General features: G+C 39.1%; 14 protein-coding genes across 14 annotated transcripts; 4 read left to right on the top strand and 10 right to left on the bottom strand. All coding sequences in view use genetic code 6, as the record gives it.

Moving 5' to 3' along the window:
- Positions 1 to 468: 468 nt before the first annotated feature.
- SS50377_25873 (Replication factor C, subunit 4) lies at positions 469 to 1,488 on the bottom strand (the record flags this gene model as incomplete). Its single annotated transcript, XM_067909700.1, has 1 exon — positions 469 to 1,488. One exon carries the CDS (start codon positions 1,486 to 1,488, stop codon positions 469 to 471), a length of 1,020 nt encoding a protein of 339 aa, XP_067762456.1.
- A 705-nt stretch (positions 1,489 to 2,193) lies between these two features.
- Positions 2,194 to 3,186, bottom strand: SS50377_25872 (Deoxyhypusine synthase; the record flags this gene model as incomplete). Its single annotated transcript, XM_067909699.1, has 1 exon — positions 2,194 to 3,186. One exon carries the CDS (start codon positions 3,184 to 3,186, stop codon positions 2,194 to 2,196), a length of 993 nt encoding a protein of 330 aa, XP_067762455.1.
- Positions 3,187 to 3,215: 29 nt separating this feature from the next.
- Positions 3,216 to 4,511, bottom strand: SS50377_25871 (uncharacterized protein; the record flags this gene model as incomplete). Its single annotated transcript, XM_067909698.1, has 1 exon — positions 3,216 to 4,511. The coding sequence occupies one exon, from the start codon at positions 4,509 to 4,511 to the stop codon at positions 3,216 to 3,218; it is 1,296 nt and encodes a 431-aa protein (XP_067762454.1).
- A 1,626-nt stretch (positions 4,512 to 6,137) lies between these two features.
- On the top strand, positions 6,138 to 8,588 carry SS50377_25870 (uncharacterized protein; the record flags this gene model as incomplete). The annotated part of the gene is made up of 1 exon (XM_067909697.1): positions 6,138 to 8,588. The coding sequence occupies one exon, from the start codon at positions 6,138 to 6,140 to the stop codon at positions 8,586 to 8,588; it is 2,451 nt and encodes an 816-aa protein (XP_067762453.1).
- Positions 8,589 to 8,619: 31 nt separating this feature from the next.
- Positions 8,620 to 10,083, bottom strand: SS50377_25869 (uncharacterized protein; the record flags this gene model as incomplete). Its single annotated transcript, XM_067909696.1, has 1 exon — positions 8,620 to 10,083. The coding sequence occupies one exon, from the start codon at positions 10,081 to 10,083 to the stop codon at positions 8,620 to 8,622; it is 1,464 nt and encodes a 487-aa protein (XP_067762452.1).
- Positions 10,084 to 10,153: 70 nt separating this feature from the next.
- Positions 10,154 to 11,068, bottom strand: SS50377_25868 (uncharacterized protein; the record flags this gene model as incomplete). The annotated part of the gene is made up of 1 exon (XM_067909695.1): positions 10,154 to 11,068. The coding sequence occupies one exon, from the start codon at positions 11,066 to 11,068 to the stop codon at positions 10,154 to 10,156; it is 915 nt and encodes a 304-aa protein (XP_067762451.1).
- Positions 11,069 to 11,110: 42 nt separating this feature from the next.
- SS50377_25867 (uncharacterized protein) lies at positions 11,111 to 11,764 on the top strand (the record flags this gene model as incomplete). The annotated part of the gene is made up of 1 exon (XM_067909694.1): positions 11,111 to 11,764. The coding sequence occupies one exon, from the start codon at positions 11,111 to 11,113 to the stop codon at positions 11,762 to 11,764; it is 654 nt and encodes a 217-aa protein (XP_067762450.1).
- Positions 11,765 to 11,938: 174 nt separating this feature from the next.
- On the bottom strand, positions 11,939 to 12,430 carry SS50377_25866 (uncharacterized protein; the record flags this gene model as incomplete). The annotated part of the gene is made up of 1 exon (XM_067909693.1): positions 11,939 to 12,430. The coding sequence occupies one exon, from the start codon at positions 12,428 to 12,430 to the stop codon at positions 11,939 to 11,941; it is 492 nt and encodes a 163-aa protein (XP_067762449.1).
- Positions 12,431 to 13,245: 815 nt separating this feature from the next.
- Positions 13,246 to 13,473, bottom strand: SS50377_25865 (uncharacterized protein; the record flags this gene model as incomplete). The annotated part of the gene is made up of 1 exon (XM_067909692.1): positions 13,246 to 13,473. The coding sequence occupies one exon, from the start codon at positions 13,471 to 13,473 to the stop codon at positions 13,246 to 13,248; it is 228 nt and encodes a 75-aa protein (XP_067762448.1).
- A 181-nt stretch (positions 13,474 to 13,654) lies between these two features.
- SS50377_25864 (putative Glycosyltransferase) lies at positions 13,655 to 16,237 on the bottom strand (the record flags this gene model as incomplete). Its single annotated transcript, XM_067909691.1, has 1 exon — positions 13,655 to 16,237. One exon carries the CDS (start codon positions 16,235 to 16,237, stop codon positions 13,655 to 13,657), a length of 2,583 nt encoding a protein of 860 aa, XP_067762447.1.
- Positions 16,238 to 16,773: 536 nt separating this feature from the next.
- SS50377_25863 (Transmembrane domain-containing protein) lies at positions 16,774 to 18,204 on the top strand (the record flags this gene model as incomplete). Its single annotated transcript, XM_067909690.1, has 1 exon — positions 16,774 to 18,204. One exon carries the CDS (start codon positions 16,774 to 16,776, stop codon positions 18,202 to 18,204), a length of 1,431 nt encoding a protein of 476 aa, XP_067762446.1.
- Positions 18,205 to 18,222: 18 nt separating this feature from the next.
- Positions 18,223 to 19,842, bottom strand: SS50377_25862 (uncharacterized protein; the record flags this gene model as incomplete). Its single annotated transcript, XM_067909689.1, has 1 exon — positions 18,223 to 19,842. One exon carries the CDS (start codon positions 19,840 to 19,842, stop codon positions 18,223 to 18,225), a length of 1,620 nt encoding a protein of 539 aa, XP_067762445.1.
- Positions 19,843 to 20,836: 994 nt separating this feature from the next.
- SS50377_25861 (Cytochrome b5-like Heme/Steroid binding domain-containing protein) lies at positions 20,837 to 21,160 on the top strand (the record flags this gene model as incomplete). Its single annotated transcript, XM_067909688.1, has 1 exon — positions 20,837 to 21,160. The coding sequence occupies one exon, from the start codon at positions 20,837 to 20,839 to the stop codon at positions 21,158 to 21,160; it is 324 nt and encodes a 107-aa protein (XP_067762444.1).
- Positions 21,161 to 21,172: 12 nt separating this feature from the next.
- SS50377_25860 (uncharacterized protein) lies at positions 21,173 to 22,480 on the bottom strand (the record flags this gene model as incomplete). The annotated part of the gene is made up of 1 exon (XM_067909687.1): positions 21,173 to 22,480. One exon carries the CDS (start codon positions 22,478 to 22,480, stop codon positions 21,173 to 21,175), a length of 1,308 nt encoding a protein of 435 aa, XP_067762443.1.
- Between the last annotated feature and the right edge of the window lie 17 nt (positions 22,481 to 22,497).

Below are 22,497 nucleotides of genomic sequence, written 5' to 3'. Positions count from 1 at the left end.
TGTTAAAAGTAATACCATTTCGAAAAGTGTCTATAGTTAGTAACTTAATGTGTAGAAAAATATAAATAGATAACTTTATTTACAAACCATTTGACGAATTAATCGATTAGTTCGTTTTTTCTGTGGAACGTTAAAAGTTTATTGTTTATTTTTAAATAGGCAAAAGCATCATAAAGTTGAAGTAAGTACAATTTATATATAATATGAGCAAATCCTATTTGATGAGTCTTTTATTCAGATAAATGTAAAGTATTAAAATTAAATTATAAAATTGAAATTATGAACTGCTGAATACAATATACTATTATATAGTAATTAATAATAAAATTATTAACTTGTACTTTTATCTTTGTTCTTGTACAATCTTTCTGGTGCATATTAATTTAACGCACCTTCTAAAAAATTAAATTATTCAAATAAGTTATGGCATCATTAACTCCAGTTCATCAACCTCACTAAAGTCATCTTTCACTTAAAACAAGCACAGCGCACCCCATAGAGAAATTTGCTCAGAGCCAATTTTTCAGTTCCCCGCTTTGCACAAACCACTCCAAACTTGCAATACTGCTCTGCACAAACTTGCCTGAACCTGTCGCTGATTTCCTCCGAATTTAAGAACTTGTCAAAAAGTGCAAAAACCAGTTCCTAAGGTGAAATTTGACTCTCGAAGATGCGATTTACTATCTCTTTAAACTCTATTTCTGCTACGTTTTTGTCAATTATAGCATCAAACAATTAATTCAGAATTTGATTATCCACTCCACCTTAAACCTTTTCGATTAATCTGCAGGTTTGTAAATCAACTATCCCACGACCGATTAAGCTATGCATTTAAAGGTCTGTAACGGCTTTTCTCATATCACCACGTGCATTTTCGCTGATTTAATCTGCTGCAATTTCGTCTATTTATGTAGCCTGTAACTTTGCAATTTTAAGTAAATTCTAAGAAATTACACTTTATGGAAGAGGGAAGAAACGAAACTTAGCGCATCTAGACGCCAAAGGAGCGATAATTTGGGATGCATAATTGCACAAGAGGCAGACTCGTGTGGTGGCCGCTGAGTCTTCTAAAATTCTTCGTAATGCTGCCTAAGCATCACGTGTAAGTGCATCTGCCTCTTCCAGAATTATTAGCCGTATTCCACTTGATAATGATAGCTACGAAAGTGGCTTCACACGTGTTCTAATTGAGTTTACACCACGCTCTGAAGATGCATTAATTTCAAATATTCTCTAACGGTATTAATCGCCAAAGAGTTCACGGGCGAATGCATGTATTGCCGTTGTTTTTCCGGTTCCTTATGGACCAAAAAAGAGTAAGTTTGGTATATCATTTGATTTAAGAAATGTTTCTAGAGACTGCACAACTTGAGGTTAATGAGCTATTTCTGATAGCTTTTTTGGCCTGTGAAGTTCTGTCCAAGTATTCGTCATGAGAGAAGTTAGTGGAGTGGATTAATAAAATGATAAATAGCATATAATAATCATTTTTCTATAATTTCTAAATCAGTGATCGTTAAGTTTCTATCTAGTATTTTTGCTCTTTACTTTACTTAAGCTGTATTGATAACAGAGCATTAGGCTATAATAAAAGTACCAAATGAGTAGATAATAAGTAGTAATAGGAGAATTATATAAAGAAGGTCATCTTTTCGCATTTATGAGATTAGTGTAAAAAATTACTAAGGTTTATATTATACAAAATAAATATTACTTTGTTGTCGTTTAATTATTAATTACTATTATTTTAAACATACTTCTAACTTTAATTTGCGATTTATATTACTGTGGATGATATAGTCTTATCAAAACGTTTAATTTATAAGCCAATATATTTTATCATTTAGATTATTTTTTAATAAAGCAATTAAAAATTAACAAGTATCATTCATTAATAATTTTTATTTATTATTAATTTATGATAATAATTACAAAATATAAACTAGTATAGTATAATAGAAATATAATTTATTCATAACAATAATTAATTTAACACTGAGCTTATTAAATATAGTAAAATATGGTAATGGTCTAATAATTTTTACATGAATGTAAATAAGATTAATAAAACTAATTAATTAATAGTTTTTATTGTAACTGAAGGCAATCATATTATTATTTTTTATTTATTTTATCTTATTTTATTATGCTATAATGTCTATTATCATCTACACAAAATATCAAAACTTTATTTCACTTTAAAGAATCCTCTAATACTTACCAATATGTTTCTTATAAGTCTTCATTATTTCTAGGTATCTACTCCCCAATATCTTTTATGATTTAAGCACCGACAATACTAAACCCTATACTACATTCACCATGAACTTTAGCCCAATCTCCCCCTATTTTAAGTTTACCACATGCCATTGCTTCTAAAGGGCTAGCCCCACTGTCACTACCATCAAATTCTTCACCGTTTATAAAGTATACTGCACTATCAGCTCCTCTATCATTAAAAATACTAGCCTTGTTAATTTGATGTTTTGAAACTCCACCCCCTAAACAAATTGTTAGCAACTAATTGCTTATTCTTGCTGCCCTATTCAAGCCTCTTGTATCTCCCACTAAATCAATAACTAAATTGGAATCAGCAAATAGCTATGCAGATTTGCAATCTGTAATAGCTGGGCAAAATATTGGAATTCTTTTTTTTGAACAAGTAGATATCAATGATTAATTATTTAAATACTCTCCTAGAAAGTGAATAAACCTCTACGGTGTGAAATGAAAATTATTTTTCTAAGCCAGTTCCGCTGCCTTAATCGCATCAGACATAAACGGAATAAGGATATCAGAATCAGAAACAAGTCCGTCTTAGCATTCCTTTGTATCTCTATATAATCCTCTAAGTGCTTAAATAATATCTGCTTCGATAGCACAGAATGGAAGTGAAAGAAGCTGTATAAAGCCAAGCTCACACAGGCGTATAATAATATTACGTACACCGGATAAAATCACAGACGATGTAGCAGATAAAAAAGTGGAGTACTATTCACGTTAGGATGCTGCGTGTTTTATGATCTGGTAGGCATGCGACAGCTGGGATGCCTGAAGTCCAGTTGTTGTGAAGGATACCAATAGGTCCGCAACAGTATTAACTGTAGTATCAAAATATGATACAGAAGATGTAGTCTTATGAGGTATTATGAGATCTTGAAAATCGGCAAGTAGCCAGTCTTCCATTTTGGAGCGGAGAGTGTTAATCAGAAAGGTCATTTCTCCATGTTCATCCCTACATGGATCCAGTTCTCATTTAGAAAGATTATCTATACCGATGTGAGGTCCACACCGACTACGTTATTTATAGAAAAATGGTAAATGGAGAAACTTTTGGAGAAGTAGGAAGCCAAGTCGGCTAGTTACATATCCGTAAGAAGTGTGGACTGTGGCACGAGATTTGTCAACTCAATGACTAGGCTACCGAAGAATAATCCTTTACCCATGTCGATGCTAAACAAACGTATGGGTTCTAGGTAGATGAGAGTTTCTCGTACCCCGCCGAACTCAATATCAACGAGAAGTTTAGCTCCAGTATTTTTGAAACTAGGAAGTGTAATATTGTGAATTGTGATCCCCTTTGTCTTCTTAACCTTTTCGAATCCACCTACATCTGAGAAGTAGAACTGGAAGCCAGAATTGAAGACAACTCGTTCCACTAGATATTATATATCGTGGTCTGTGTAGAAGTTAGGCTTTGATGAAATTGGAGTATCGAGCCAACCAACGGCAGCCATATTATTTAGATTCAGTCTAACGCGCTACCCTGAAAACATGGTAGTCAGAAAATTATCTTAAAACGCTATTCCAACCATGGAACGTTGATCAGTATATACTCGAATATCCCACCACACTGTTGCTTCTTGGGCCATATTAGATAGTAGTGTTAGCAATGTCTACATAATCGTGCTAGCCAAAGATTGACCAAGTTGTCCATTAAGCTGGTCGAGCATAACATTTGTTAGCAAGCCACTAATGGAGTTAAGAATAACCTACAATCCACATTCAAACGTAACTTAGAATCTCTTAACTGACAATATCGTGTTACTAGTAACGATAGTGAAATTTTTCTTGCATGCTGGATCACGAAACTCAACCATCCCTTAAGTGCTTAATGAGAGTTCTTCCACGATGAGGCTAAGAGTTCCTGTATCTTGGAGATATGGGAAAGATTTTTGCTGAATTTATAGAGAAAAATACAGATCAAGCTGCACCTTTGATATATTTAGAATTGTTAGGTTCTGATAGGCCTTGAGACTTATTCCATCTAGATTTAACTGACGAAGCTTCCCATCAGTTAAGTCTATGGTGAATATTCCCAGATTTAGCTTGAAGTTTATTGGGGGTAAGTTTGACTAAATAGTGGAGATAGCTAGGCCAATATTCCTCTCACAATAATTGCTAAGACCTTGGTTAGTAATCATTATATGGATACCTGCATCAATTTCAGTTGGGTTTGGTTTGTCATACTAATAGAGATAACATTAGTACATGAAGAAAGCAGCTAACATTTTGATTTGAAGTATAATGATTATTGATAATAAATATTTCATATATTTTCAACTTAATGGTTAAAATAAAAATTCCAGAATGGAATTAATATCTTAAATAAAGAAACTGTATATTTTATTTAATCATAGATCTATAGCTAGAATATATATTTAAATATATAGTATAAACTACATAATAATTTTAAAAATATATATTATTATTCATTAATTAATTTATATATAAAAATTAAGTAAGATGTAGTAAAATCTAGATAAAACCAAAAATAATAGTTAACAAATATAGACTACTAAAGAATATAGAATGTAAAATAAATACAGCAACAATTAAGATATTTCAAGGTACTAATTATAATAAAGTTAATATAGATAAAGACACTTCCAAGGAAGTAGAATTAAGTTTTAGGATAATAAATAGTGTTAGGAAAACATTCTTTGAGTTTAAATAGTTGTTCTGCATTTTGAGGTGTCCAAATTTATATCCATAATTAACCTTATAGCTATTTTTAATTTAGAATATGCATTTGAAATCGCAAACGCTTGATCTCCGGAGATGACTCTAGCTATACATTTTATATAGGTTGATAACCAAAAATATATATTATAAAATAGCCATACAATGCACTTAGCTTTAATATTTTAATTGCCATGATATTTTTTTAAGAATATTCTAAGGATACATTTTAATATTGACTGGAATGCAAAAAATAGTACTGATAAAATTATAAAGTAACTGAAACTTTTATATCGAAAATTCAGACCAAGATTCACCATATGTTTCGTCCAACATACTGCGACGGCTCTATGAAATGTACTTGCTTTAACTAATAAGTTTCAATTCATATTAAATGCAAATAATCATTACATCTACATTATAATGTAAAAAATCAAATTAAATATTCATTCAGCTAAAGAGTTGGAGTTCAGAATTAACTACATTTGTTAATAGAATAAAGAAATGTTACAAGATCCTATTGATTATATGACTGATAAAACGTGTTTATTTTAACTCAAATTTATAAATTTATTATATTTATGATTATTTTTCTATACCAACCATTACTTCCTATATTTGAAAACTACCGCAGGTAATAGTAAAATAACTTAAATTCACTAGACTCAATTTAGATCTAAACTGACTTTCAAGTCCATCCGTGCAATTCATCTCTATTAGTGTCTAATTAAGAATAGGTAACAAATACTACCTAATAAAAACATTGTTATTCGCAATTACTTGATTTGATTGTAATACTCACATGAATATGAACTTAATGTATAACTCTGCATTCCTCATTTTCCTATTTTAGACAAGTCGGCTGTTATCATCTTTAATATCTGCTATTTAAAAATAACCTTGTTTAGCAAGTTCAGTGTTGTTGACTCTTCAGCCTAGTTACATATAAAATTTTCACTTTTTATGGTATTTTATTAATTCCTTAAAAGAATATTTGCATACATATCATTTTGTAGTTTTTAAAGAGCTAAAAATCGCTTTAGTTACTTGGTCTATAGGATAGACATCTTGTTTAATTACTAATTTACACTTAACATAATTAGTAATTATTTAGCATATTATTATAATTATATCATAGTATATATTTTCACTTCCATCTTTCCTTTTCACTAAAAATGAATAAGTATAAGTTCTCTCTTACCGTAGATAAGTAGCTCTCCAAGGAAGAAACCGCAGTGATAGCCATGAAAGCTTCCATGAAGTCGTAAAAGCAGGACAACCCCCAGTTCAAGATCCACAGCATCATCGACCGGTACCCCGTGGACGACCTGAGCCTCTTTCGAGATGCCGCAGCGCTCTTCGAGTTCAGCCCCCAGAGCTTCGAGCAGTTTGACGAAAAGTTCGACGTCCTGCTGAAGGTGTGCGAGTTTCGCGTCGAAACCGAGAAGCGCGAAAACCCGCCCCAGGGAGCGGACATGGAGACCTTCGAGCACTACTACGACCTGAGCAAGCAGGAAGACCCCAAACAGTACATGTCCGCGCGGAAGGCCGGTGTGATTCCCGACAGGCTCAAGAACAAGATTCTGGGCGTCAAGCGGAATGAGCAGCCGGTGGACAGCTTCAACAGGCAGGTGAAGGAGATGCTGAACAAGTACAGCATGAACCAGTTCGAGCTCATGCGCAAGAGTGCGGCGGAGCTGCTCGACGGGCTCAAGCTCGCCGACTTCGAGGAGTGCCTGGCCGGTATGCTCGTGCAGCTGTACGACAAGGCGGCGCTGGAGCACAAGTTCATTAACCTCTACGGGCGGCTCATTCACTACGTGGTGCTTCAGCACAAGCATGCCCACTCGGTGAGCGCGCTCGACGTCTTCGAAAAGACGGTCAAGGCGAACATAGCCAAGGAGATCGAGACCTACAAGACCCCGCTCTCCCAGTACAGGCCACCGCCCAAGGCCGACCCGCAGGCCATCATGCAGTTCAACAGCAATTACGACCTCCACTTCAAGGGGTGCGCTCTGCTCATCGCGCAGCTCTACCTGCTGAGCAGCAACCTGTGCAGCAAGGACTTCGTGACCGATGCGCTCGTCAAGGTGCTTCTCCGCGACCTGAGAAAGGACACGCAGGACAAGCTGGTGCTGAGTAAACTCGCCGCGGCCACTGAGGCTACCTTTGAGGGCGTGAAGGCGGATATCGTTAAAACGCTGCTCTCCAAGACCACGCGCGAGAAGTCCGAGTACCTGGTGCTCTCCATCCTTATCTTCGACCAGGTAAATAAGGCCGTGCACAAAGACTCCCCGGAACTCATGTCCCGCCTGCGCATCGAGGCGTACCGGGCGTACATCCAGCAGCTGAACACCGACATCGTGGACTCCCTGGTCATTTACAAAATCAAGTGCTGCCTAGATACCAGTGTTGACACCAAGGTGGTTCAGAGCAACCGCCAAAAGATTAGCATGGAGAAGCAGCCCTTTTCAGAGATTTTGCAAATTTGGAACACTTGTGGCCTCCTTCATGTAGTGAAGGGCATGCTCAATGTCAGCACCGACGAGCAGATCGTTGATAGGATCGAGAACAGCCAATGCTTCGCCGTTTTCATACAGAAGGTGTTCGAGAATAACCAGCAGGCGAAGCTCCTGAAGGACAAGTTCCAGCTCCTGCAGAAGATCAAGTGCTCGAAGGGTGCGGAGAAATATGTGCTCGAGCAGATCCTGACGGCCTTCGCCGATAGCTACAATAGCACCAATAGCAACGAGGCCCTTTTCGACATGGCCATAGATTTCTGTCTGAAAACTGAGTTCTACGTGTACAGCCTGTTCAACGCAGCCAACTCCCGCGAGTTCATTTTCAGCTTCATTCATTTTGTCATCGCGAAGGCCTATCTGCAGGTATTCGAGGAGTACGACGGCGTGTTTTCCGATAGCGAGGTGGAGGCAGCGAAGAGGGATATCGCGAATAAAAGTTACTTCGCCATCCACGGCATGACGGATATCTACAAAATCTTCGCACAGCAGTCCTACTCGTACTTTAACCAGCCCGACTTCCCCGCCTTTGCGAGCAAGTGCACGACCAAGTTTGAGGACGACGCTATCGCTTTCTTCGAGGTCATCTTCGTCGGGAAGACCGGCTTCCAGGATAAACAGAAGGGTATTCTGGCCGAAAAGATGAAAGAATTAGTTCAGCTGTTCTCCGCGTGGGATGACATCAAGAGCGTGGTCGGGCTGTTCAAGATGATCTTCCAGGAGTCCCAGTTCTCCATAGGCTTCTGCGCGTTCGACATGTTTGGATACAACAACCACGCCTCGCTTGGCGCGAGGGCATACTTCTACGCGCAGAGAAAGCTGCTGATAGACATCGAGAAGCAGGACAAGATGTTGGACTTCAACAACAGCCTGAAGGAGAACCAGCCGCCGATCAAGTCCTACTTCCCCTCCATCGCCCTGTTCGTGCTTGAGAGCGTGTACGAGATAACCAAGAACTGCCAAAACTCCCAGCAGAAGATGCTCTACCTGCTGAACTCCCTCAACAAGGTGGGCGGGTTTAACAAGGCCGCCGCGAACGCCCTTATTCTGAAGATGAACAGCAAGAACGAAAAGTGGGGCATTTACAAGCTTCAGGAGTTCAAGTGAGGGGGATGTTATGTTCACGCAATATTGCCGTTCAGCTTATGCTGAACTGCTCCTCGTCTACGTCGCTGTACTTCTCCCCTAGAAACAGCAAACACAGGCCGAAGCAAACGGCAGAAATGACTAAATTGACTTACCACGTAATGGTCTGCTAGTAAATCTGGACCGAGTAGAGAAACTGTGTCTTGCCGGCGTTGTGCTCGTTTTCCATAAACAGGATGAAGTCCACGGTTTGGCCGGTAAATTGCTTGTAGTCCTAGAATTTCCAGCGGTACACATACAGCTCCGACGCCTCTAGGCGGGCCTTCAGCATCGGGCGCCCTGGAATATGAATCTCCGCCTCTATGTCCAGGCCCATGTTGGCATTGAACACAAAGTAGAAGTAGCCGCCGCGGAAGTAGTTCGCCACGTCGATTCTATTCTCGAAGCTGTTAATCGTGCTGTTGTAGCTTACCTTTCGAAAAAGGATATTGGTCTCGTTGTTCCGCAGAAATAGGGTAATCGGAAACTCTCTCAGGGTGTTTTGCTGGACGATCTCATTCGCCTTCATGATATTCATGCTGCACAGAGAGTAGCTGTTGTAAGTGGTCTCGACTGCGCACGATGTTGAGTATCCCATGGAAATGCCATCGGCCTGCAATACGAAAAAATACTCGTCGATCTGAATCTACATTTCGACTTTGTTAATATAACTTGGCAGGAAATCCTCATAAAATAGTAACAACAAAGCTTTGACTTCGTCATAGTCCAGTGCTATTTCGGATATTACCTCCGCGTGCTGCACCGAGTCCACGTAGACATTATGGTATCGCTGAATGGTCTCGAAGTTATTTATAGCAAAGTGCACTGTTATGTTTGCGGAGTTGGACTTGAGTTAGAATTTATCCCGCAGCATCTAGAAGCATTGAAGGTTGTTGCCGCAGCAATTGAAGAAGGCCTGCTCTACCTAGCTAGGATCGTACTTTCCAGCGACGCTGCAGTTGATACTCTTGCGACTGGTTTGGTTTAGCTAGTCCCGGGAGTACATTAGATGCGAATAGTTACCGTCATCGGTGCGAAAGTGCACTGTAAACTTCATTAGTGCGATCACGTCCTTGCACTGGTTGTCGTCGTAAAGGAGGGCTATCACGCCATCTTTGATGTCGATTCCAAGCCGTGCTAGTTTGATGCAGGTCTGGACTGTGTCGTCCACGACTTTTATTTTCTCAATCAACAGCGGCGTCCCAAACACTTCGAACTGCAGCAAGGCGTAGTTAATACTGGATATATAGTGGTTGCGCAGGTCAAATACCAGAGTTTATACGGTATCAGAGTCGGAGTGTGCTATTGTGAATACGAAGCGATGCCCAACCGTAAGTTTAATCGCAATCTCCTTAGACGACTGGTTTTTGTTACAGATCAGCACATCTATTTGTGCATGGTTCTGCGAAATCACCAGCGGGGACATGATTCGATGAAAGTAGCAGAGCATCAGCATTTAAACATTTAGTGCATTCATTATAAATACGTTAGTCATGGAAATACTTTTCCAGAAAAACCGAAATGTAGAAGGTATTCTTTAGTATTAATCATAGGTCGCAGGCATCGCGCCTCGGCTGTTTGATCCCAACTGTTCCCAAACGCTACTATCGGAACGACGTGTCCAGCTCCACTGTCCCAGGCATGGCCAGCGCGCGCTCAAAGCTAAAAACCACGAGGTCCCCCCTGAAGTTGAGCTGCTAGATGCGGTTTAAGGTATCATGGAGCAGGCGGTCCTCTCGATACTCCACCACTATGAGGTTAACGTCCTGCAATGTGGAGATTTCCAGCATCAAGTCCTCGCAGACGAGCGTGTGAGCAGGGTTCGAAAAGTACCGCTAGAGGGCCAGCGCACGTGTTCTCGGGCTCATGGCCGAGGTGAAGCACTCGCTGAGAACGCAGCGCTTCTTGAAGGCAAAGTGCACGGTAACTGCATCCGAGACTATAATAACCTACCGCCTTGCACTGTACACAGTGCGTATCTTATGCAGCAGCGTGAATACTAAAGCTGGGCTCTGTAGGCGGTAATAGTAGATCCGGCTAGTCTCGGACTGGTGGCCTAGCCTGATTGCATTCGATGCACCACCTGTCGAAGTAAACGATATAAATACAGCATTGGTGGTCTGGTGCAGGTCTTCGCGCCCGATTACGCCGTTGATCGCAAAAATGGCAGTCACGTGTTTCATCCGCAGGAAAAGCCTCCGCTCCTAGAACAAGAAGCTCTCCTTGGACAGAGAAACGACTGCAGCCTCCTTCGGTGCCTTTTGGACGCTCTGAGTCACCCTCAGCGCCCCTGCGATGTCAATGTCATCGCAGAGTACGACGAGCTGCAATGTGGCCGACGGGCCAGCAAACTCACAAATCAGCTGCTCAATAAGCACAACTGCAGCTGCAACATCAATGCTAACGGTGCAGCTGACTCCGTTCGAGATGCCCAGGCTAAGCTGCTGGTGCAAGCTTTCCATTTCGTGCGTATATTTATTATACGCATACCAACTTCCTCCAAAATGCTAAATTCGACCAATCTACAGCTCCTGAACCAGACCCAGCGCGAGCTGCTCGAGGAGCTGGACCAGGAGAACAGGCAGCTCAAGTAGCAGCTAAAGCAGCAAGGCCAGCTGATGCACCAGGTTCAAAACGTTCTAACGCGATACGGCGCCACTCAGGGTCTCAGCCTCACAGACCAGATTGAGATTCTGATGACGCAGCACCAGCAGCGGAAAATTCAGCTAAAGTAGAAGGCGGTAAAGGCCATAACCGAGCTCGCGGAGCACGATAAGTTCGCGATGCTGGCTATTTAGCGGAAGAGCGACGCCGAGATGAAAGTATTGAGGCAGACGGTCTTTGAGGCCGAGTCCCGAGTCACTAGCGCGCAGACAGTGAAGAAGTACAAAGAGCTGAGCCAGGCTGGCGCGCTGTCCGAGGTGGAGCGGCAGGTGGCGCAGCAGATTCAGATGGCGAAGATGGATAACAGGCAGCTGGTCCAGCTGGGGAGTGAGAAGCTCGACATACAAAACCAGGCGCTGGATTTGAAGATTAGGGACTAAAAGGATGGCCTGGGCAGGATTTACAAGGAGGATGTGGTGATGAAGTTTCTGGAGGAGGACATCAGCGAGGAGGACATGGCCCGAAAGCTGATACTGAACGGCGACGTATTCTGAGGTGGTCGCTGGTGCACTGCGGCGGTATATGGAGCGGATAGCGGTGCGACCTTTTAAGGTACCGGAGGTAAATTTGAATCAGAGGTCGCAGTTATCGGGCCTAGTGCATCTAAGGTATCCTGGTAGTCTCGTGCAGCAGTGAAACGGTAATAATGTCAGTAAAACACCCCTCGCTCACTCGTCCAGCATGGCCAGCTGCAGCGCCTTCTTCTTCGCTGCCAGGTTCAATATCATCGCCGGGGCGCCAGGAACGTCGAAATGGGACCAGAAGCGGACGCTCTCACCGTCCTAAACAAAAATATGACCGTTCAAGTTCTCCTCGCAGTACTAGATGACCGCCCGCTTACCGTCTAGTTGGGAGGCAACGGTAATCAGCCTGAGCTCCACGGTATGCCGTCCTGACAAGCTCAGCGTATTCAGCTTAACGCCTTCTGACACGTCTTTCGTTTCAAACTTATCCAGCTTGAAATTCTCCTGGTTGTACATGGGCATGCAGCTAGCATTGTCAAGAAACTTGTCCACACCAACCTTTGGCGTGTAGATCGCATACACACCGCTGAACTTAGAATTTGTAACAGAAAAAGTAGATGATTATGTTCTTTCATTCAATTTTGATAATTTACTAGGAACTTAAGAGTAAAGTTTCGCTACTATTTTATCTTACATTTTTAATTATTAAAAATCTCAATATCTATCATATATATACTAATATTCATAAGTCCAGTTGTACATATACATTTAAATATTAATATTATAAATATAATGATATATAAAAATATAAACTACATTTTTTTGATTTCAATTAAGTAGTATCAATGCAATTATATATTTTTTATTTACCTAGTTATATATGGAATCGTAGTTCACATTAGTTTTTATATGTAGTTTTTGACGACAGTATTTTTAGTTTAACTCAATTAATAATTACTTTCAGACTAGTAATTTATCTTTTCTACATCATGTCAAGTATTAATCATGTTTTGTGAATGGAACCTGTCAATATTTTCATAATTTTTTTGTATTTAAATTTTTTGCAACAATTCAAAAACTACAAAGGTAATTTTCATGATAATAATACCTAGCTAATTACATCTTAATAACTATTTAGAATGTTCTTTATATTTATAATGAAAAAATTATATTTATGTAGTATATAACATTATCTATACAAATTAATAATAATCTAAACTAGATAAGTTTTTTATTTTCGTACTTATATTAATTTAACAATAATATATCATAAAATATTCTAAGTATAGTTACTAATCCCTTAATGTTTTAGCAAACATAATAATTATTTTAAGATTTATAAAAATTAAGATGCTTCTTTGTTACTTATTAACTTTATGTATGATTAACATTTTAGTCGGAAAATATTACTATACATAATACTTATTATATAGTAAGTAAAATCCAAATTCACTAATGGAGATTCTATTAATTTTTATTAATCTAAGGAAAATAAAAGTCATGTTTTTAACTCACAAAACTGCATATCTTTATTTTAGAGAGCTATATTTTCTGTTTATAAAGATATTCGACCATCTACTAACTTTATGTTAGCATCCTATAAATGAAAGTAAAAACACTAGGATTAGGAAGAACAAGCAAGTAAACGGTAAGTACTCATATAAATCATCCACAGCAAAAGTTGCATGAGGAGTTATTGCTTACTTTAAATCTGAATATTCATTATTCACTTTCGTCATTTAATAGAGTTTTTCATATGTAATTAATAATGAATATTACTAATGTTACTATTTAAGTTTTTAACAAATATCTACAATTTTTATTACATTAATATTATGATTTAGTATCACTTATTGTGTCAAACTAACGTTTGCACACTTTATAGGATTCTACCTATTTTCTATATAATATTCCAACAGCTCACTCTTCCTCGACAACAGAAACATCTAATTCCTGCCTACCAAGTCCCTCTTTTCGCATGCTTTTATCCTAAATGAAACTATTCCGTATACCATTTTCCCCAATCCCATTTTGACTTTAATTACGACTATCTACTCCAGTATCATTATCATTAAAATTCAAATGTCCGCTTTAATTTCCAATTTCCCCTTAGTTTCCTCTTTCTATATCCATTTCTCTTCCAATTTTTTCACTTTTACCTCTAAAACTATTTTCAATGTAGCTACCTGCAACAAAATTCCTACGTTAGCCCTAAACCTTCTCTAATGTCATTTTGATAACCTGCTAGATCTTTTCGACGTCTACGTCTTCCCGCTCCTTAGACCCGCAGAACAGTCCCCCGTCTACTTCTGGTTACGGAAGGTTCATCTACTTGATCGGCGTGGCGTTCCGCTTTATACTCTCAAACTTGAGCATAAAACGGCACAACGCTGCTACACGGACGAACGAGAAGCAGAAGCGGTAAATTGGAAAGATTAGCACCGTGCGTAGCTTAAATTATTTTTCTACCGCAAGATCTGGCCGCTTCCCGAACTTTACATACTAGAGGCACCAGGCAATGACCCATTATGAGCCTAAAACGACTAAATACATAACCATTACTGGGATATTCACAATTCCCCAAACCATTGAAGTAATGATGTGGTATGAGAGTAGGACGACGCGCAGATAATCTTGCATAACCGTCCACACATCTTCTAACGTTGTTATTCTGAGGTAAATGTTATCTACAGAGCATGGTAAGCAGAAAAGTACCTGCATGTAATGTGCTGAACGCTGAGAAGCACAAAAACCACCCCATAGGAACTGCTGTGCTGCAAGATCCCATGAGGTATAGCGTTAGAAATAGAGCTCTTTGAGTGTTGCAGGGGCTACTGTATTGATAATGCAATTACTTATGATGCCCAGCTTCGATTTTGGCCATTTCATTCTCATTATGAGACCCATTTAGTAATCCTCTCCGTGGAAAATGCAGTTATGCTCATTCATGATAATTGTAAGCATATTAGTGCGCCACATGTTGATAGCCCCATGAGGGGCAAGCACAGATGCGGTGTTTGACCAATTTGATTGTGTGAGTTTCGCAAGGTCTGACAATTTATATTCAATATCTTAAAGTCCGATTAGCAGGCGTGCTTTGTTAGAAATAGTTGATAAATCATCATTTGACGATGCAGCTATAGCCATACAGTAAGCATCATCTTTAAGATCAGAATTCAATACTATGCCAAGCTCGCGTGGCAGCCTAGTATCATCGTCCATTACTATACAATATTCGTATCCTAAATGTTGACCTAAGAGTGCTCCATAATAAGCAGCAATTGATTTTGAACCCATAGCAATTGGAACATAAATAGAACGGTTTTCACAGCACTTGAACATAACCTCGTCAGGAAGCACCTGATCCGATGAATTATGGAAAATGAAAATATCCTACGCCTCGAAAACATCATTGGCAGCATCAATTGTGTTTGTAAGTACATCAATTTTACCTTAGCGTTTTTCGATCTTCTATTGTTCGTCCAACCCACCAATACCCCATCCCACGGGTATAATGAGGCAGATTTTGTTGTTCCTGATTTTTACCGTTTCATCCTCACCCATAACAGGTTTTGTAGGATATTATCCAGTTTTGAGTGCTGCAAACATGAGAATGTACTCCAGACTGATGAAAAAGTAGAACATATAGGATAGAATCTCCAGCATGACCTTGATCCATCCGAAAACGATGCTGAGCGTGATTGCGCAGGAGGCCAGCATGACCCAGAGGCTGATCCACAAGTAGTGCGGCCAGGCGGAGGACATATCGCTCCCGATAAAGCTCTTGTGGTAGTCGTTGATCTGCGTGTTGATCGACGAGACGTAAATAGCTGACTGGATCTGGCGCAAATCGGTCGTGATGGTGCCATTTTTGAAGTTCTGGAGCGCGATCGCAATGCGCTCGTCCGAGAAGCCGAGGAGGAACTTCTTGGCGTCCTGCGTGACCTCCATTTCGCGCTTCCCGAAAGTGGTCGTTTTGGGCAGCTTGTAGGCACGGTTCGGGAGCATGGAGCGATGGGCGGACTTCTGCGAGATGGAGATGTCTGAAACTGACTGATTCGAGCGATCGATGGAGCGCTTCTGCCGGAACGCGGCGTTGAGCTTCGCGACGGAGCTATGCTGGAGCTGGGGACGCGGGACCGTGTTGAAGTCCTCAGTCAGTTCTGTAAGCTCCTGGATTTCGGGGTTTGCGACGCGAATTGTCGTCTGCTGGACTGATCCAGGGGAACGGAAATTCGAAACGGAAGGGAGGTGCTAAACGGAATTTTCGAACGAATTCTGGGAGATTTCAACGGTCTCTTTGGGAGGTTTCAGTGGTAGCTGAGCCTGCTTCGCCTTGGGTTTGCTCTTGTTACGCTGCTCGAAAATGTTGAGTTTTTTCTGCTTCAGTGGATTGTGCGGGAGCTTTTGGATTGTTTTAATGCCAGAATCAATGACGATAGAGCCTGTAATTTAGTGTTCTAGCATGGTGGTTTTGTCATCCGTTGGCTAGCGGAGGGGCATTTATTAGATAAAGCGCTAGGTCCTACAAATGTAGAGGAATTAATATTCATGGAATATGTATAATAATATATAAAACTTTGAAAAAAGTAGTGTGAATTTATAAAAAATAATACTCTTTTTAGTAACTATGAGATGTAACTAAGGATTTAAGAGATTTTAATTTCCTATAATAAACCTCGAATGGTAATATAAATTTTAGTAGGTGACTGAGATTCGCATCCTTTTATTTTATTGGCGTAATGGTAATGTAATTTAATAATAAATAATATTATAAAGATGACAATTTGAATATTATATTAGCATAAATATTTAATCATATATCGTATTTTAGCAAATTTAATTATATTTTTAATAATTCCTTCAAAATAATATAAATATTGTTAATGCATTATAATCACATATTTATATTATGTCATAATTTATCTTAATACGAGCTCAAATATATATTCTAAGTATTATATATTCTTATATAGTAAACATATTAACCACTCATTCATATTATATTTACTTACATATTATATTGCATCTTTATAAAAATGCTATTATTTATTTTAAACTATTAAATCACCTCACCTTTGATGATCTCTTAAACAAAAGCTTTAATTGATATTAGAATAAAAAATAATAGGTAGTAATTAAATAGATTTACGGCAAAGTTAACAATTGGAACAGAATCTTTTTTTGTTTCATAAACTGCAAATCCAGACATATTGCATCCACTGTAGTTTCATATTAATCATATTAATGTTGATGATATTACATATGCAACGTTATCTCTCGATCTGGATTAAAATATACCAAGGTTAATAAATCAATTGATTTTTGTCGATGAAACAATGGTTTCCTGTTTATCACTTACTGGTTTACATATAAATGCTCAGAATGGTATATTAGCACTTTTATTCAATGATAATAATTGTCCATTTAATATCCATCTCATAAATTTTACAGTTTATTTTATTTCAGATAATGATGATATTGTATAATAATCTTTTACTAGAGAACATCTTAATTTGTCTAATTCAAATTCTATAGATTGTAATTAAGATGCTGCTTTAGATTCAGATGCTGAATATAAAGCATACTATCATTGTTGTGGCAATGAATTTTAATGTTATGAACGCCTAAAATAATAGTTCTTATATTAACACAATCAAGTTACAATTACTGTAGATTTTAGTATTTTTGGGTTCTTAACGACTTTAGATTATTACAATATATTTGTTAATTCTCTATAGAATATCTCCATCGTTTAACTATTGTCTATCGATGAAGATTAGTTTATAACTACCATTCTTCTATTAAATGATGACCCATTACCATCTTAGATAGATTAGACATCTATTTAAGTTTAGATTGGGGAATTATTTTTTCTTCTAGAATATGATGAGTTTTATTAATACTTTGGTATATTCTGCAATGCCATCTGGGATATAGATCTATATACAGTATGTGTTTATAAGATTTAGTAGGCACGTCATATTATTAATTAAGATTTATTGCGTGAATTCCCAGTTACTATATATTTGAAAAACTAAAAAACTGGTGCATTGTGGAGAAGAGTTAGTTATAAGAGTATAATAGATGAAGTGTAATACAAAATAAATCTATATAGTTATTTTAAGGATGGACAGTTTATATTTGTGTTTACTTAAAATCTAGACTTTGAAATACAAGCTGAGATTTACATACCTGGAGAGGATATGTTAAGATCCGAATTATACCAAGTATAAAGATATATTTTTGCGTGGAGATTTGATGATTATAAATAGTATATAGGTTAATATGTTGAATTTATTCTTACCGTTAAAGAGTAAGGTCTTGACTATTATACTTAATATTACTATGTTATACATGTTTCATAAAATGTAAACAATACATTAGTAATATTCTTTATAGCGATTATTTGTTTTTCCCTATCTCTAGCGTTTCTAAACGCCAAAACGGATGAATAAAAATTCTTATGATTGCAAAAATATTTTATCTCACTCCTTTATACGCCTTGTGAAGAAGATTAAAACCACTAGTGCACAAAATCCAGAAAATCCTATACCTAATATTAATACTTATTTCCAGAATAATGCTGGTGGTTATGCATTTTAACACTTTTCTACTGGCATTTCATTTCCATTTACAAATAATTGTCCTTAGCTAGAAAGACAATCAAAAGATATCTTGGATGATGTCAATCGTGAGATTGCGGAACAATAAGGAGTTTTGTCTGATTTATAAAGTTATCTCCATTTAATATTTTAGTCATTCATTATTAATTATAAATCAAGGTCACCTGATATAACTTTAGCCCATGGAACATGATCTATATGAACACAAATAGATTCTTCAAAAATAACAATTGTAGCGTTCCTAAATTATTCTTAATCTAATGATACTGAAAATTTGTTCGTAGATACTATTTATTCATCCTTTAAATAGATTAATTACAAAACTTAATTCACCCGATAGTCATTTAATGCTATGGAATAATTCCCTATACATTCAGTCTGATTTACTGCATTAGTACAAGCTATTTCAAATGATTCAATTTCTGATGTGATGCTGGGTAAAATATTGTTATATTGATAAAAATCGCTAGTAAAACCAGATATCTCAACTATAACTTGATCATACTTTTCATCAGGACAATTCTTTGGACTGTTATTCCATTTTAAATGAAGTATACTAACATGTTCAAAAGCATCTATTTATATATCTTAAAAGCAATCTGAGCTATCTTTTGCTGTAATTTCATTAACATTTCCAGTTATTAAGTATGATTCCATTAAAGGCATATCTATTTTCGGAGTAGTACCAATATTTCTTTTAATAGCAACAGCAAGTTGAATCTAAATAGTTACATCATTTAACTAATTTACTTCTTTCATGAGTTACTGACATAATTTTTAATAAGAACTATCTATAACATCACAATCCATTTTAAAAGATCCCATACTTAAGAGGTCCTCTTTTTTATATGCATCGACACTAATAACCTGATCGTTTATTACTACCTATATCCATGGACAATCTACTGGAGTTATCCCAATTGGTTTTTTGCAATTATTGGCTGCTTAAGCAGCTATCGCTTCTGCAGTCAATTCAATAGGACATAAAAATGGGGTTCCACTAAAAATAAGTTGATTTTATGTATATAATACTTTGTAATTTTAAAAACACCCACCTCTTATGCTAGCTGATACTAGAAATTTTCCAGCAGCAAATTCCATCTAGATGTTTTCTTCATTAAATATATATTCTATTTGGGCTACAGTTGCTTCAGAAGCTGGTGCACAAAGTTTTGTTCTTTGAACCTTACAATCTCGACAGGTTTTAGAATCAAATGAAGTACTACATTCTGTAGCACATATTGGAGTAGGGCAATCTAATACTAAAAATATGTTATCTTCTGAAGTAAAGATCATAGGATTTCCTATAAAACTGATAGGTCCTAGTTTTATCTGAGGTGTAGCAGTTTTTTATAGAAGAAAACTACATAATTAAGTTTCAGTAGTAATATATTTTGCTGTAAATGTAACCTAAGCTGTTATAGGGTTATAGATAACCTATGAGTCATCTTCAAAGCAAGAAAATTATAGTAAAATTAACATTATTTAACGTTAATAATATTTATATGAACATAATATTCATATAGGATAATTCGTTTTTTCACTTAAGTGATTAAGTGACTTTATAGTTATGTATAGTATTTTAATCTAAATACAGTAAAAATATAAATCAGTATTAGATATTTAAAGGTATATTAATGACGAAACACATATTGATTTGTAGTTCTGATTTTATACTATTCTAAAATAAAAATTTAATAGTCGCAATGTATTATATTATTAAATCAATTCATACAGAATTAGTATTTTAATATAAAAATTAACTAATAAATATATTTTTATTGAACAAACCAAGAGATAATGATAGAATAACAGATAATCAATTGTTATATATCTTTGTTAGTAGGTTATAAACTGTTAATGAACTAAATTTATGCTAAATATATATTTTTGAATGCTATTAATTAAACTAAGTTATATTTTTAGAATTCGAACAGTATCTAGTATATATTTAATTTTATAAAAAATTATAATACAGGAGGATAATTTAAAATATATTATAATATGTGAGAAATAAGGTAATTTTTAATTTAAAATTAATACAATCTTGAAAAGTAAATTAATAGAAAAATTTAAATATATTATTTATTAGTAATGAAGTTACATTTTATATCAATAATAAGATGTGAAAACTATTAGTATGAACTTAATAATAATTTAGTTTAGAATATGCAAACACCAATATTGAATATACCATATGCCTAAACGTATAGTTATTAATACCAGTTATATAATCAAAAATCTATTCCAGTAAAAAATTCAGTACTACATTTTACCACAAAACTAAACGGGACGCGCCCCATGAAACCGCCCGACCCTGACACCCCGCCCCGCACCGGCAGATCCATCCCGCATGCTACCCAATACTCCTAGAACGGCGAGCCCTTCTTGGCGTCCAGTTTAGATTCCGGTACCTTCGCGTAACGATAAACCGCAATATTATCTTCGATAACTCCTCGCTAAGTATACAAACGGAATGAGCATCAAGGATATGACAGCGGCCGACCTCAACCAGAACGGCAGGCAGCACATAGTGATGGGCGGCGTGGTCTTTGACGTGACTGACTACATCTCTCGGCACCCTGGGCAGGACAGGATCACCGATATGGGCGTGGACGACAGCTTCAGGTGCCTCATCAAGCACCACGGCAAGAACATGCCAGAGCTCGAGAAGAGGCTCACGCAGCTCGTGGTCGGCAGGATCGTCGGCGGTCCCAGCCAGGACATCAAGGACTTCATGGACGACGTGGAGTTCTTCGACGTGGCGGTCATGTTCAAACAGATGTTCAACCCCGAGTGACCTAACCAATTCTCACCTCCTGGCGCGTATTCTGCCCCGCAGCTCGCGCAGCTCCCTGCACACCGCCCCCTCCGCGAGGCCACGCTCCTCCAGCCCCGTGATGGCGTCCTCCACGACCAGCACGGCCTCACCCCGGATCACCTTGTTGCCGCTCAGGACGTAGAGCACGTCGTATATCTGGCCCAGCAGCGCGCACACCCGGCCGTAGAACCCACCCCTGCCGCAGTTGGCGAGCACGAGCGCCTTCGCGGCCACCAGGTCCCGCACCGCGCCCTGGAGGTCGTCGGTGACCCACTTCACCTCCCCCAGGCTCGTCAGCACCTCGGCGCGGAAGAGGCTCCGGGGAGGCACCGTCTTAAGGGCGTCGGCGAAGCACCGCTTGGCGCGGCCGTAGTTCCCGAGCAGGCGGAAGCAGACTCCGGTCACGTGCATGGCAAAGGAAGTCTGCGTCCCGACCTTGTCCAGCTTCGTCATGGTCGCCGGCGCATCCCCCAGCCCGGCAGAGCAGAGGGCGGACAGGGCCAGCAGCGCTTTCTCATGGGTGCTGCCACCCCGCAGGGTCTGGATGTGCTCCAGGGCCTGGAGGTACTCACGGCGGCTGACCAGCACGAATGCCCCCACAATGCCCTCCACCGGGCCAGCGCACTCGCCCTCTACCACGAACTGGACCTGGCGCTGGAGCTCGGCGCCGTCGAAGTTTCCCCAGATGTCGGCGAACTCCCGGCACTTCTGGCCGTAGTAGAGTGCCTTCTGCGACTCGCCGGACATCACCGCGAGGTTGGCGCAGATCTGCGTCAGGCCGGTGAAGTTGGGGTCGTTCTGCAGCAGCACCTCGGCCGCGCCCTCGAGTCCGGGTACGTCGTTTTGGACGGCGAAGAGCTGCGCCTGCGCCTCCACCGAGTCGCACTTCTGCAGGGACACGGCCGCATCGGGGTAGTTCCGCAGCCTGAGCTGGGCCGCCGCGCTTAGCGAGTAGAACACGGATTCCATGGGGAGCCCGTCGAACTGGTAGTCGTCGAGGAACTGCAAAGCCTGCAGCGGCTTGTCGAGGGCCACGAACACCCTGGCCGCGTCGAGGTAGAACTGCTTCCGCAACCCGGAATGTGTTGGGAGGACCTGCTGAACCTGCAGCACGTTGGCCTCCGCGAGCGCGTACTCCCGAGCGGCCGTGTAGGCCTCGATGATGATGAGATAGAGCGCGAACTCCTCGTCCCTGGTGATCCCTGGGTACTGGAGGGCATTTAGCGCCAGCTTCACTGCATCCTGGAAGCTTCCTGTCCCCAGCTGTGCATGGGCCTCGACGATGAGCGGATTCTGCATTTTGGGAGTGAGGTGTA

The sequence above is a fragment of the Spironucleus salmonicida genome, chromosome 6, assembly GCF_000497125.1.
Source record: "Spironucleus salmonicida strain ATCC 50377 chromosome 6, whole genome shotgun sequence".
In the NCBI taxonomy this organism is placed as follows: Eukaryota; Fornicata; order Diplomonadida; family Hexamitidae; genus Spironucleus; species Spironucleus salmonicida.
Note: the sequence above shows the minus strand (reverse complement) of the source record. Positions and strands in the feature narration are given on the sequence as shown.